Genomic DNA, 15,149 nt, shown 5'->3' with positions numbered 1-15,149 from the left:
TTTTATTTGCAAGTTGTTATGCAAGATTGGTGAGCTGGATCATACTACTACTAAAATTATATAATACATGAATTCCAATATATATTTTCATATTCTATTGTTAAATTTTGTTTTTATTTTAGTTGCTAGATAACTTCAGTTGAAAGGGTTATGAAATTGCTTACTTTACACCTAAATTCGATTCCTCCTTCTCAAATAAAAATTAAAAAATTATTTTTCTATTATGTACCAAAGTTGGGTCAAAATCACATTGGTAATGCACCAAAGTTGGACACCAGACTTAAAATGAGGTAGGCTTACATATGTTATCTTAGAGACTTAGATATAAAGCAATAATGAGACCTCCAATCCTTGACCCACCATATTCAATTCATGAAGGACTGCCCACCCAATAAAGCAAACGATCCTTACGAAAAAAAATATATAGAAAACAAGTTTTTTTTTTTTTGGCCACATAGAAAACAAGTTAAATAACAAAGTAGTGTTATGATTCCAAATTCTCATATTAAATTTAGATATCAAGTAATATAACAGTATTTTTTTCTGTATTACATTGGAGGAAATCGAACCTGGATCTAGGTTAATTTTAATTTTTATTCAACTCATTTTCACCACTTAGGCTAATCTCAATGTATTTTCTTGATTCTCACATGACCAATTTTAATGTATTTATTTTACAACAAATAAAACATGTATACTAAGTCTACTAACGTACCATTTTAAATCAAAATTTAGAATATAATTTTAAGATTCCCAAGATTATTGTAAATAATAATTAGTAATATCACCAAAAGAAATAATAAAAACAACAACAAAAATAAAACAGGGAAACATATTTATTATTTTATTAACGATTTTTTTGACAAATGAAAGCAAACATTCATCGGCCTTGGGCAACATCCACAGGACCACAACAACAAAATCAGCTTTTACAGAAAAAAAAGGAAAAATACAAGAAGAAAATCAACAGACAATAACACCCAAACCAAAAACACAAACGCGCGATTCGCAAAGCAAGAGTCCATCTGACTTTGCTTACACGTACAAAAATCAAATACCATCAGATAAACCAACCAAATCCCAGATTGGATCTCTCTATTTCTATCTTTCTCAGCTCAGAGATCTCTCTCTCTTCCTCAAAGCCAATCTCTTTTTACAAAATCTGAGGTTGGTTCAATGCTATTTTAGTAATCTCTCGCATTCATTTCTAACAATCACATTTTGTATCCAATCTCTATGTACACACACACACACACACACACATGTTTGTGTGTATCTGAAGAATGAAAATAAATGATTTTAGCTCAGAGTGTTTGGTGTGTTCTTATGATCTGAGCTGCTTTATATGTACGTAGGTATATGTATGTATACGTATCCGTTTAATAATTCGTGTTTTAGTTGATATGAATATTTTAAAGGAACATACATTGATATTGGTTTTTGGGTTTTTGATATTTGCTCGTGAGCTGCAATGGTATGGCATTTCTTGCATTGGGTTGAACGCTCTGTTTGGTTTACGAGAAATTGTGTAATAGAGAAGTTGATGAAGAGATTTTTGATCAATTAAAATTTTTCTCGGAAAGAAGAGCTTAGCTCAGCTCAACTAAAGCATTTAGAGATAGAGTCGTTGGTTCTTTTCCATTTCTTTTTTCTTTCCTTCAATAAAATTTCCCACATTAAGTTGGGTCTTATTGATTTCAGTTTAGCTTTTCTTGATGGAAATTTTGAATCTTAATAGGAACTGTTGGAGTCTTCAGATTGATCCAAGTACAGCGGAGTGCCTGTTTCAGAGTTTTGTAGCCATTACTTTGTATTATTGTTGGAAGTTCTAGAGGGACTTCTGAGGAGCCTTGAGATTTGGCCAAGAGGAATGTTTTCTATGTGCTAGACTGTGTAAAGAACATAAGTTAAACGATGCTATTGTCTGATTTTGCCAAAGCCAAACATATTCGAAGGCCATTGGGTAGATTGGATTGTGTTGGAGGGTATAGATGGCTCTAAATTAGATTTTGGATAGGAGATGGTAGAGAGTGATTTGGACATAGAAAAGGTTGAGTACACGGAAGCCAACTACGCTGAGAGTGGAAGCCAAGCACCAGGTTTTCGCAGGGAGCCTTCATTCTCTGGCTGGTGCGATGAAGATGGGACAGTGCATTTTGATCGTCAATTAGGAAATACGGATGTGTCTGTAGAAGAAGACCCTGATTTTGAATTGCCAATGCTCCAACAGGGTGAGCTAGAAAACAAGGTTTTAGATAGGGACAGATACCATAATACTAAATCTCAGAAGAGAAACATGCGCTTGACTGGTAGTGATATCTTGGATGATGCTTCTATTCATGTAGGTGATAATGGAAATGAGAAGTATCTGCCCTTTGATATCGAGAATGGGTCTGCAAGGGAGCTACATGGTAAAGATAGCTCCATTTCTTTGCATAACCATAAAGCTTTACCGCTCAATTCGAAGAACCATATTTCTGTTCCGTATGTGTTCAAGATGTTGTTCTTCATAGTTGCATGGTACACTTTCAGCCTGATTTTGACCTTGTAAGTTCCCTCTCTACTTGATCAATCATAGATCTATATAATTTATCAGATATTCAAATTACCTAATGATGCAAAATTATTTTCCTTTGGTTTATTTAGGTATAACAAAAGTTTGTTAGGAGACAATTTGGGAAAGTTCCCCGCCCCCTTCATGATGAATACTGTTCATTTCACAATGCAAGCTGTTTTTTCAAAGGCAATCACATGGTATTGGTCTCATAGATTCCGGTCTGGTGTTGTTATGTCATGGAGAGATTACTTTGTGAAGGGTAAACTCATTATCTGTTTGCTTAAATATCTCAGTTCGTTAAGTATGAAGTGGATTAAGTTCTTCAAACATCATCTTTTAATTCATATCTGGGTTGGCTTGGAATTTCCATTATGTTTTTGTTGGTTAGGATATATTTTTCTTTTTTTTTAAGTAGGAACAACTTTTGTGAATAATTTTATTTTTCTTAAAAACTCTCTCTCATCTTCCTTTCCGAGATTCAAGTGGTAGGAATTTAGTGCACAAGTCGTCGAATCCCATATTAATTTATGTCATCTAATAACTAATATAATTGTGCATGAGAAAAGATTGAGATATTGGAGTTTATACACATGTTTTTCAAATGGGCAGGAGTGTTTAAAGATAGTTTATGAGAGAAACTTAGTTTTTTTATTGGATCGTGTTGTTCATTTTGTGCACAAAGCTACATTCATATCCAAAGGAACAAGGTGAGGATGCAGAGTTGGTGACTAGTGTAAATTAAGATAATGACATGGACTATCAAACCAACAACATAGATTTGTATGATTTTTAGAGGGACCCTAATGGTCAAACTGTTATGAAGCATGTACATATTGTAGGTTCTCTCGTAATCTATGAAGCATTGACATGGATGCAAGAATGACACAACACAGGCCAGCAAAACATGTTCTTGAAAAGAGTAGATAGAATACAAGAGAGTGACGTATGCATGATCCAGGACACTAGAAACCTATTTATAAACAACAAGTATGAAATATATTTAGTTATCAATGTAGGGTGCAATTGGCATCCCCCATGGACTAAATTATTTATTATTAAATTAGTTTTGTATTTTTTTGCTTTGAAAGCTACTGATTATTTTAATTTGTGTATATCAAGGTTTTACCGTTTTAGAGTCATAGAGAGATTTAACAATTATGGATTTTCTTGATGTGGGGGCCATAATTTTGGTCCTTGGTTCTTTCTTGTGTCTAGTAAGTTTATTGAGCGTTATAGGTGTTACTCCTTAGTTGGGTTTTAGTGGTCAGAGTATCCAAAAGGAGTCTGCATCTTATAGCTGTTTTTTTTTTTTTTTTTTTTTTTTTTTTTCCAAAATACTCTTATGATTGTTAAGAATGTTAGAATCCTATATATGTTAGTTTTATTACTTAGATGGATTACAAGATATGAAAGATATTTTCAGCTGTGAAGCCCTTATGGAGGATTGTTTGATGTCTATGGCTATTTTCTTTACAAGATTCGGAAGATGTTTTCAGCTGTGTAGTCCTTATTCTTTAATATAATTTCCTTTGCTATTGTGTTCATAAGAAACCCTAATTTCTATGTTTTTCAGCTCAGACTTCGTGTCTACATTTCTAATCATTTCTCTACTATTGCTGCAGTGATCATAACCAGCCATGTCGTTTCTTTTTTTTTTTTTTTTTTTTTTTTTTTTTTTTTTTTTTAAAGATGCCATTGTTGTACAATTGTGTACCTAGGAGTTGTGCCCCCGTGGCAACTGTGCAATTCTGCTAGATATTAAAGGAGGGCAGGATCAAAATAATTTTGAGAAAACTGGAATTAGATGTTGTAGAGTTAGCAGCTCAGGTTAAGCAATTTCAAATTTCTCAACCGGACCTGCCAACCCACACCAGGATCGGACCTGAAGCAATTTCAAGCTCCTACACCACCAAACCTCAAACAACTTCAACCACTGCCCCCCTTTTCTCAATAATTTTTGGGGATTTCTATGATACCACCCCAATAAAAAAAACAAAAAGATCAGCACCCTCACCCCACATTCCCCCTCCTCCCCTCTCTCTCTCTCTCGCTTTCTCTCTCTTCCCTTCTTTCTCTGCACAGCCACACTGAGAAAAACGTATGGGAAGAGAGAGGGGGGGGGGGGGGGGGGGAGGACTATGGATATGTAATGAAGTGGTATACCACCAAATTTTTCTTTTTCTAATTAGTCAATTCCATTTGGTAGTATGCCACGAACATTTCAAGTTTGTTTGGTAGCTACCGAACATTAATAAAATGTTGGTACTGGTCTACCATAGAAAATGTGAACAGAAACTCCAACAAACTCAAAAACACTTTACTTCAATTCAAAAAATGTTAACCCATTCCTCATTATTTTAAGACCCCAGAGTACGATTTGAACATCCATTTGTCAAAAACAACTTATATGGACTATGTTATAGTTTGTGAGCCAGAAATTGGATTTAGGGTTTACTCAGTTTAAGGTTGAAGAAGATGATTTAGTATGTGGGTGTCAGGTGTAAGATTTAGTGGGTATGAATAGTAAATTGTTTTTCAGTGACATTTTCCCTTAATGGTCATTTTGTGTTGGGGTAAACTTGTCCTTTCATCTATTTAATAAGTGGGGGGTATAGTAAGCTAATATGGGGCTATGAATAAATTTTCCCTTATATTGGAAAAGAGTGGAATCATATATTGCAGAGGTTGCATTTTTATTTTCTATGAGATATTAATTTCATTTCTCAGCTGGTAGAGTATTATTGTCCAGAGATGACAATTTTATTCATTGCGTTGCATTTGATTTCATTAATTTATTATATTTTCTTTTTAATGCCCAGATGTTAATGTTATTCAAAAAATATCCTTCCATTTTTATAAGCTTGTGGTGTATACTTCTTTGTTACTTATTAAATTAACTTTTCTATCAACTAATGCTACAGATGGACTTTGCCTTTCACAGTTGTACCAACGGCTCTTGGAACAGCAATGGATGTTAATCTAAGCAATGCATCCCTTGTTTTTATATCTGTCACATTTGCCACAATGGTTGGTTTTCTTTCTCTTCAAATTTGCATTCTAACATTTTTCATTCTTTATCAGTCATCTTTTGACTCCCTTTATATATTTTTGCAGTGTAAATCTGCTGCTCCTATATTTCTCCTTCTATTTGCTTTTATCTTCAGGTGAATTTCTTGCTAGTAGAGTTCTGTAACCAGTTTCCCCAGTCACGTGCACATGTTGCATAAACATCTTTACCTTAATGCTATCAGATCTTTGTGATGTGATAAGTGCTATATGTGTAACCTAGTGTTCTCCTAGTTTCTTGAACACTTCTTCGTAATTTCTTATAATTCTAAAATGTAATCTGGGTCAAAGTTGGTATACAAATGAACTATAACTTATCTCATGCATGTTATTATCTAGTCATCCTGTACCGTACCTTGGTGTTGATCCTTTGATTAACGTCACTTTCATTTCTCTCTGATTGTGACCTCTTGTTCTGTTATTCATTGTAAATCCTTTGCTTGTAAGGTTGGAGTCGCCAAGCATTAAACTATCAGGAATCATAGTAATCATCTCCATTGGAATACTATTAACAGGTATTTAGCTTTAGTTTATAATTTTTTATTTTATTTATTTCAATCTGCACTTACTTTCTTTCAATTTATTTATATGTTTTTTTCATTTCTTTCAATGAAAGATTCTTTCCCTTTCTATTCCTCTCTTTCCTTTCTCTCCTCTATTCTTCCTTTTAGAGACTACTGTTTCTATGTTGACCTCTCTTTCCTTCTCTCTCATTAATTATTTCAATTTTTTATTTCTCTTATATTTCCAGACCATTGCAATAATGCTTCCACAAATATGTGCATAAGACTTCAAACATGATGTCTGTTTGAAAGAAAGATGAACTGAACGTATTATACCTCTAATCTTCATGAACTTATCATTAGGCTTTTATGCCATTTCTTTGATAAATTAAATCTGTCCTAAAATATTGTTTTTTCTTATTTCTACATTAACATGTTGGCCATTAATGTATATTGATGTTAATAGCCAAGGCACCCAACAAGTTCCATATCTAATGACTACTTTGGGATCACATGTGATGGACTTGTAGGCATTCTTAATTCTTTTATTTGTTTTAGTTTATCAGATTGTTTACTAAATGTTTGATCTAAAAAATCTCAACTTAAACCCTTACCATTATTTTATTTTATTTTTTTTTCATGCATCTAGCCCTTTTGTTGTTGATTGTCTAATAAAATTAGTTGAGTGAAATTTTTAGGCATTTATGATATTTCCAACATTTATGTTTCTGCATCTTCCCATATTGAATTATGTGCAGTTGCAAAAGAGACAGAATTTGACTTTTGGGGATTCATTTTTGTTATGCTTGCTGCTGTTATGTCCGGCTTTCGTTGGTGCATGACTCAAATTCTTCTTCAGGTGTGTTTTCTGTGCTTCTGGTTGTCTTCCAATTTACATGATATATGAATTCTCTGTTAATTTCCCTAAGGCTTTGATAACTACATGTGCTGACATATTTTTATTGGTTACTTTATTATGCATTCCGCTCTTGTACGTTGATCCCAAAATCAAAATAAAGAAAGAAGACTATGGTAAGTGTTATATGCTGTTATTGCAATTTCATTTTGGCAATGTTTCAATGATAAAATTCACATATTTGTCTTCTAAAGATTTCTCGTGTTATGTATAGGATAATCAGTTCTCACTATGATAACATTACTACATTTAGTATAAATAACATGTGAATACTGTGCGATTCTGCTAGAGTTACAACTTATTCAATCAATTTTTCGTTGGTGACAAGTACAAGAGTATTTTACTAATTTTAATAACTTCTAAAAATTAGTAGTTTGACTTGTAACTTGTATGATTTCTCTTAAAATAAAAGCATTAATGTATACAACCAATCATTTATCCTATGAGAGTTTACGAGTTTGCGTATTAATTTTTTCCCAACAATATTGCAATCTGTGAGCTTGCTGCCTATGCATATAAATCCTCTCTAAAGTACTTCTATAGTCTCATGTTTATATGTTTACCTAAAGATATGCAATTTAATTCAACCTTTTTAGTTTATGACATTTGTGAGATATATTACCTGGTCACATATTTATGAGATATTACTAGTATCATTATAAAAGAAAAAGAACTTGTTGATTTTTATCCTCTATTATGTAATAATCGAAAAAGTTATTTTCATAGCATTTAGAGTAAGTCACCTGTGTCTCTAGTAAGTTGTTTCACAAGCATTAATAGGTGGAGTCAGTGTACGAACTCAAACAATTGTACTGGATTTGAATTTTGGGAGGCAAATCCAAATAGATTATTCAAGGAAGCTGATTCACTTCATTATACCACAAACTTTATACAAGCTTTCAGAAGTTCCACTTTAGCTTCCAATGATGTCATCCTCTCACTCAGTGTACAAACTCAAACAATTGTACTGGATTTGAATTTTAAGAGGCGACTTGAAAAGATTATTCAGGGAAGTTGGTTTACTGCATTATACCACATAAGCTTTATATGTAGCTTGAAAAAAATTCTACCTTAGCTTCAAATGAAGTCACCCTCTCACTCAACTGAACCAAAGTTGTTTATTAGATACCAGATTTGGAAAAGATTTGGCACTGGTTATTATGATGGTCAACAAATAAGGTCCATGGAAAGCTACATTTTAGTACTTTGATACTGGAAACTGATTCAGGATGTTATACAGAATCTCGGTTTCACTGATGGTCTTACAAGCTGCCCAAAGCATTTAAAATTCCAAATTGCATTCAGTCATTCTTCACCTTCTTGCCTCGAAACATATCCCATATGTGGGCACATGTGATTTTATGGAAACATCAGAAGCCTTGGTACACTGTAGACTTCATTGGTAAATAACTAAATATGATGCACAAGTTTCTAGGAACTGATGCTGAAATGTGCATGGAATTTATATTAAAAGGGGCTGGACAAATGGCAACACCTAGTTATCAACCTGTTTCAAAACACTTGGGGGTTATCAATCGGTGGTATACTATAGGCATATGCATAAAGGTTGCGAGGTTATCAACCTGCTTCCATCAGGGTTGCCTGAAACATGTTGTTGGTGAAATTATAGTTATGCATACAGTCTAATTACATGCACTTTGCATTTTGATAATATTTCCAACAAACTAATGTGTTTTCATGGAAAATACCATGAAAATTTGGCGTCTTAAGAAGTTAACATATGTAAAGTTTCCAGCCTTGGTCAAAATTGGGACACTTTCTGACAATCTTGTCCTTTTAAATTTAGAGTATATAAATGCTGTAAGTTTGCATAACTTACTCTTACAATATTTCATTCAATTGTTTTAGGTTTGAAAAATCCGCTTACTTTGATGAGCTATGTGACTCCGGTGATGGCAGTGGTGACTGCTCTTCTCTCCCTTGTTTTGGATCCATGGGATGAGCTTAGGAAAAACAAATACTTCAATAATCCAGCGCATGTCAGTCGAAGTTGCTTGCTAATGCTTTTTGGTGGAACCCTTGCTTTTTTCATGGTATGAATATATATGTTGAACTTTTTCTTTTTACATATGGATTTTCTTTCTTTGTTTATTATTACTGTTGTTGTTGTTGTTGTTGTTGTTATTATTGTTGTTGTTGTTGTTGTTGTTGTTGTTGCTGCTGCTGTTGACTATAAATTAAGGGAGTGTGTGCTTAGCTATATTTTCTAATAAGGTCCTTAAATAAGATCTTTAAATAAAGATTGTTTGTTAGCCATTAGATTAGAAATGGATGACTGAGATGCATACTGGATGAGATACATCTCAATGCATCTCAGCCAATCGTATCTGATTGAACGGTTGAAAAACAGGTCCTTGTCTAAGGATATAGAAAAGAATTATACATACATATATATGAGAGAGCATCCATTGAGGGATCCCTTAAATAACCTTATTTAAGGGACACATTGCAAGACCCATTCTGCGTTGTAGTTTATTGCTCTGAACCGTCTATTTCTTAAGTCTCAATTCAAGAATCATCCGTACAAAAAATTAGAGATATAAAAAATCATTAAGACATATAATTGCGATCAGATAAATAGGCGAACACAATGTTTTCAGTAAACACTGAAATATTACCTTTTAATCCGGTTAAATGGTTTCCGATTTGTCTAATTTTGTGCAGGGATGATCTCTTAATGGAGACTTAAAAAATAAACGGTTCAGATCATTGAACTACAATGTAGAGTGAGCCCCACAATGTGTTCATTAAATAAGGTTATTTACTTATTTAAGGGACCTCTCAATGGAAGCTTCCTGCATATAACCTTTAATTAATATATTATGCACACACACACACACAAATATATATATATATATATATATTCATCATTCTCAATTGAGTAATACTAGAGGCACCAACTCAAATCCCAAAATTTTGTATCCCAACTGATGCATTGTTAATTCATTTGTTCTTATTTAGGCCCACTCTAAATCTCATTTATTTTTAACATGTAAATAACTTGGTTACTAAAATTTGGGAAAACTCTTGGTGCTTCTAGAATTATTGTTTTAAGTTTAGACTGACTAAGCTGTCCTTTTTGCTGCAGGTACTAACAGAGTTCATTCTTGTCTCAGTAACTAGTGCTGTCACAGTAACAATAGCAGGTGTTGTCAAGGAGGCTCTCACTATATTGGTATGTTCTTTATATTATCAAACTTTAATTAATAATTAATTGAAGATGCAGTATGCTGGTCCTTCAAAATTTAAGGTTGTCTGACCTTCTAGACCTTGTTCTCAGCTGTACAATCTCATTTCTATCTACCGTTCGTTTCTTTATGAATTACATGTTTACTATTATCATAATGACTCATAAGTCATTAAACAGATTCATTGATCAGAACTTGATTTCACTCGTGAATGCTAAAATGATCTTCTCTAAGAGTAGGAATTGATCACGAAACTAGCATCTTGTTGCAATACAGTGTGTTATTTTCCTATTTATGTTATTTTTGTTGGTCACTTGATTGTCAAAGCCAAACAAGATGGATATAGAGAACCTTAGGAATCCACTTTCATGCAGCTAGTGGTCTACCTACTGCCGATAAAAGTTGGCTAGTAAAACAATATAGTAAACTCTTAGTTGCGAGCGTATGTACACTACTAATGTACCCAAAACACACCCCATTCACTTAGAGAAAGAAGTCAGTTTATCTATTTATTTATTATTTTCTTTTTCAAAAAATGTCCACATGGCATATAGTTCTACATCTTTCAATTGGCACTGTGAACAAATGGCTTTGCAATTCTTACGTTTCGACAACTAAATGTTCTAATCAAGGATTGTTTTCAGGTTTGGTACCTAAACTTAGACCATTATCCCAATTAGGTTCCTAAACTATTATTTGTCCCAATCTCATACCCAAACTTTTATTTTGTCCCAATTTGGTATAATTGTGGCTTTTGTCAAATAATATTAACAGACGGCGTCAAAGCCATGGGCATTTTAGTCAACCCAGATTCGTGAATGGACTAAATTGACCCTCAGTATATGATATGTTTAAGGCACATGACCAAAATCTGCTAGTATTATTTGACGGAAGTCGCATTATATACCAAATTGGGACAAAATAAAAATTCGCGTAGGATTTGGGAAAAATAATAGTTTGGGTATTTAATTAAGACAAGGGTCAAAGTTCAAGTACCAAAATTGAAAAAAAAAAAAACCCTTTAATCAATTAAGAGAGCAAGGGGTTTCCATTTTCAACACATAATTCAGACTAATTTCAGTTGTAGATTAGAGAAGTGTTTTGTCTAGTACTTTTTTCTGTTGATGGTGACATGCTGTCCATCCTTGTAATGGCTGTCTGATTGCAGTTTTATGTGCCTGTGTATGTGAATTTGATTGTAGTTCCAACTGTCTGTGCTTGTAGTCGTGTATCAGAGGAAGAACTATATTTATGTATGGGTATTTGCCCGATAGGTCCCAATTCAAAAAAGATTAGAAAGACTTTCCTTTCTTTGCACTTATTGGCTTCATCCTTGCTTCCTTCGGCAAGTTGTCCGTATCAAGTGATACGTGAATTGCTCAGTAGTGCTTCGCCACTACCGTAGCTGGCGGACATAGCTTAATGGTAGAGCATAGCCTTGCCAAGGCTGAGGTTGAGGGTTCAAGTCCCTCCCCTCCTTCTGCTCCTGGCTTCATCGTTTAGTGGTAACGAGTGGAGTGCATAAGCCCCTTTAGAGATAGGGGCGAGCAGCAAGCAGCTCCTTGTATGGGGTTCCAAACCTATCTTACTACTAATAATAAAGGGGCAAGCCAAAACGTACTCCTAACAAGTTGTTGGCTTTTCAGCCATTGCGCACTTCTGCTTTTCTGCAGGCTTCTTCAAATAAATATCCTATAAATAAAGGTGAATTCTAAGAAGCAAGAAAACGGCTGGATTGACTGGCTAGCTCGTGCAATCAACGAGAAATCCCTTCACGTTAGTAAGCCAAGCAAGCCTTGACTAGTTGGGCGCGGGGGGGGGGGGACGTTTGATAGTGACTTCTTTCGTTTGGTAGGGCGACGAAAGGCTACTTCAATCTCTCTGTTTCCGTTTCTACTCTTTATCCGATGAATCTATCGTCTACACTGTCTTTTTTCTCCTGTGATGAATTTGATTGTTTTGAACATGTAGCTGCTGCGCCCGCCCCCTTCTTAGTCAATGGGGCAGCAGGTTTGGCATCTACTAGAAAAGAGAGAACTCGTTTACCAGGTTCGGCACAAAATCATAAATAAGCTCTATCACGGATTGGCAAGCATTTGGTGTGTACCACTATGGTCCTTTCCACCTCAAATGGGCCTTGTACGATTAATTGTAGACTATCCCTATGTGAGCTGGTTTGGTACATATTTAGATATGAAGGCTTTAGTTGGGTTGATGAGTGTTTTGGAATTGGGAGGCCAAAGCTACTAATATGGTCGGACTCTAAAATCTACATCTGATTCTTGAATAAATTTATGCTTTCTCACCTATTGATTTTGAAGGTTAATATCAAGTGGAAGAAAACTGCATGGACTAGACCTGCAAAGCTACCAGAATTAATTCCAACTTAAATAGATGAACTTGCTATGTCCATACTCTATAATTCATGACTTGCTAGCTCTAAGCTCATGTGAAAATTTCCACCAAAACAGTCTGGTTGCTAAATGAGTGTCAGATTACTTATATGCTTGTACTGCTCTAATCTGAGCCTATGTTTCTATTTTGAGTTCTAATGTTGGCTTTCTATGAATTTTAGTGCATAAAAATTGAAAATTTATATTAATTATATGGTGTTGTTTTCTTGGTGCATTATGTGTTGATTTATAATCCAATGTTTTCGGGTACTCAGGTTGCAGTCATTTACTTCCATGACGAATTCACCAGGTTGAAAGGAGCTGGACTCTTCATAATTATGCTTGGTGTCAGTTTATTCAACTTGTACAAGTAAGTCTTCATTTGGAATTGTTGTCCACCAAGATTTTATGAGATAGCTTTATAGAAATATCCTATTTTTTTGTTTCAAATTATAGCAAAATTTTATGAGATAATCAGGATAAATTTATTACTGATTTTGTCAATGTTGTTTTTATTCTCGTGTAATTTGTTATTTATTTGTTTGTCCATCCAGCTGTGGAACATTTGCTCTGTGCTTATCTTTAGCATGTTTAACAGTGAAACATTTTTTTCGATAATTGTTATCATCCATTAATTTACACTTTGTTTAAATGCAAATGAGATTGAGTAAGGAAAGTAAACAGGGGGAGAGAGAAATTACAATGAAGGAATCTTGGTTTCTTTGTTTATGTAATTTTAGAGAAAAGGGAAAGATATGAAGTGTAAGGGAATTAGTTTTCTGTTTGGGTGGAAGTAGGAAGGAATAAAACGCCGAACTTGTACATGAATATTTACTATACCAAGTCATTCCCGTGTATCTTTATGTTCACAATTGCATTTTATTTCATAGATATGAAAAGCTAAGGAAGGGTCAAACAAGTGAAGATGACATGGAGGAATCAGCCATGACAAATACTGCTGCAAAATATGTTATTCTTGAGGAGATTGATGAGAATGATGATGGCACGTGAAAGCTTTGTTAAGACCATGCATCTGAATTAGAAGTAAGCCAATCATTGTAAATTCTTGATCTGTATACAGCTCATACACAATTCGCTTATCAACTTCTAATGCATTCAGCTATATGCCATGCATGTGATATGGTTTTGTTTTAATATTTTACTTCTACTTGTATGTTACAAAATAGCATGGGATTTCACTAGACGTTCTATCTAAACTTCTGCAGTCATCTAAATGCCTTGCTTTTTTGCAAATTTGTTGGATATAGGCATATCAACATAAGAAACTTCGCATTGTTCTGAAGTGACTTGCTCATCGTTACTCCTTTTATCTCTATGAATCTACCTCATCCTTGTCTATGAATTTGTTCTTTTATGTTATTTATTATTTTATTTGTTAGATGGGGGCCATTTAGATTTCTCTAGTTATCTGCTTGCTGATCCCAAAGTGGATGTTGTTATCCAGAAGCCATACCTCAAGTGTAAGGGGTGCATCAGTGAACTAATATATCTTAGTTCTCATCATAAGTTTTGTTAAATGCCCTACCGCAGTTCTAGAATTTAAGTTTTATAAGAGCGAAGTGCTGGTGACACCTGGAACAGAACCCTAATTTTTTGACATACCAATTTATGTCCAAAAAGTGTACAGTTGCATCTTTGGGTGGTGGGTATCGGTCATGTTCTTATTTGAGGTTCGGTATCAATGTCAGTGAATTGCTTGGTAAAATATTATGGTGATTCCTGATCGAAATGCTGGTCTTCTGTTTACTGATATGCTTTGTTGATATTTCATGCAAGCACATTGTATATAGGCTATCTTGCTAATTTAATGTAGTAAATTTATGCAGGGAAAGTTCATATTCAAATGTGGTTTCCGGTGAAGCTTTTAGCAAGAAGCACATGGGTAGTCTCAAAGTTTTCAGCATTTATTGTGTCTATATCTTCTTCAAGCTTTGCCTTTGCAGAATTCGTCCTAAATGAATAGGAGTTGAGATTTTGCAGCTACTGCCCAAGAATCCGAAGAAAAGATAAATGTTAGGTTTTAGTATATACTGAGTGTTATTTGTTAGGATGTGTGCATCTGGATGTCAAATAGAATAATGCTTCAGAATTTTCGATTACTATTATTTTTAATTGCAACTGCAAGCCACCAGAGTTTTGTATTTCCATCATGCTCGATGGATTGTGTGTCATTGCCCTTGATGTATATTATAGATGAATTGAGTTTTATTGTATCTGAACAAAAATGAATTTCAGAAGAATATTGATATATTTGTTTACAAACTTATACAACTTTTTGAATTACACTACAGTGATAAATAAAAAAGTTGATATATAAATTTATGAAAAGATTTTGATTCACCAAGTTCCTTTATAACAAAAGATTTTTATTTTTATTTTTTATTTTTTGCATGAGAACAAGCTTTTTCGATGATGAAATGATGTGTATGTCATCGCCTGAACCTCATTGTACCCCTCCTTTCTAATTTTTTTTACCAATAAAAC

The 15,149-nt window shown here is 34.0% G+C and overlaps 1 protein-coding gene across 1 annotated transcript; it reads left to right on the top strand.

Annotated features, from left to right (window-relative positions):
* Positions 1-920: 920 nt before the first annotated feature.
* LOC147286833 (Nucleotide/sugar transporter family protein) lies at positions 921-14,925 on the top strand. The gene is made up of 13 exons (XM_086241107.1): positions 921-1,167; positions 1,739-2,547; positions 2,647-2,816; positions 5,499-5,584; positions 5,672-5,721; positions 6,071-6,138; positions 6,885-6,985; positions 7,146-7,158; positions 8,912-9,096; positions 10,152-10,238; positions 12,920-13,014; positions 13,535-13,688; positions 14,492-14,925. The coding sequence occupies exons 2-12, from the start codon at positions 2,021-2,023 to the stop codon at positions 13,653-13,655; spliced, it is 1,503 nt and encodes a 500-aa protein (XP_086097233.1). The 5' UTR covers positions 921-1,167; positions 1,739-2,020; the 3' UTR covers positions 13,656-13,688; positions 14,492-14,925.
* The last annotated feature ends 224 nt before the right edge of the window (positions 14,926-15,149 follow it).

The sequence above is a fragment of the Dryas octopetala genome, chromosome 4 (genome assembly GCF_963921425.1).
Source record: "Dryas octopetala chromosome 4, drDryOcto1.1, whole genome shotgun sequence".
In the NCBI taxonomy this organism is placed as follows: Eukaryota; Viridiplantae; Streptophyta; class Magnoliopsida; order Rosales; family Rosaceae; genus Dryas; species Dryas octopetala.
The sequence above is the reverse complement of the archived record's forward strand: the minus strand, read 5'-3'. Positions and strand labels throughout refer to the sequence as shown.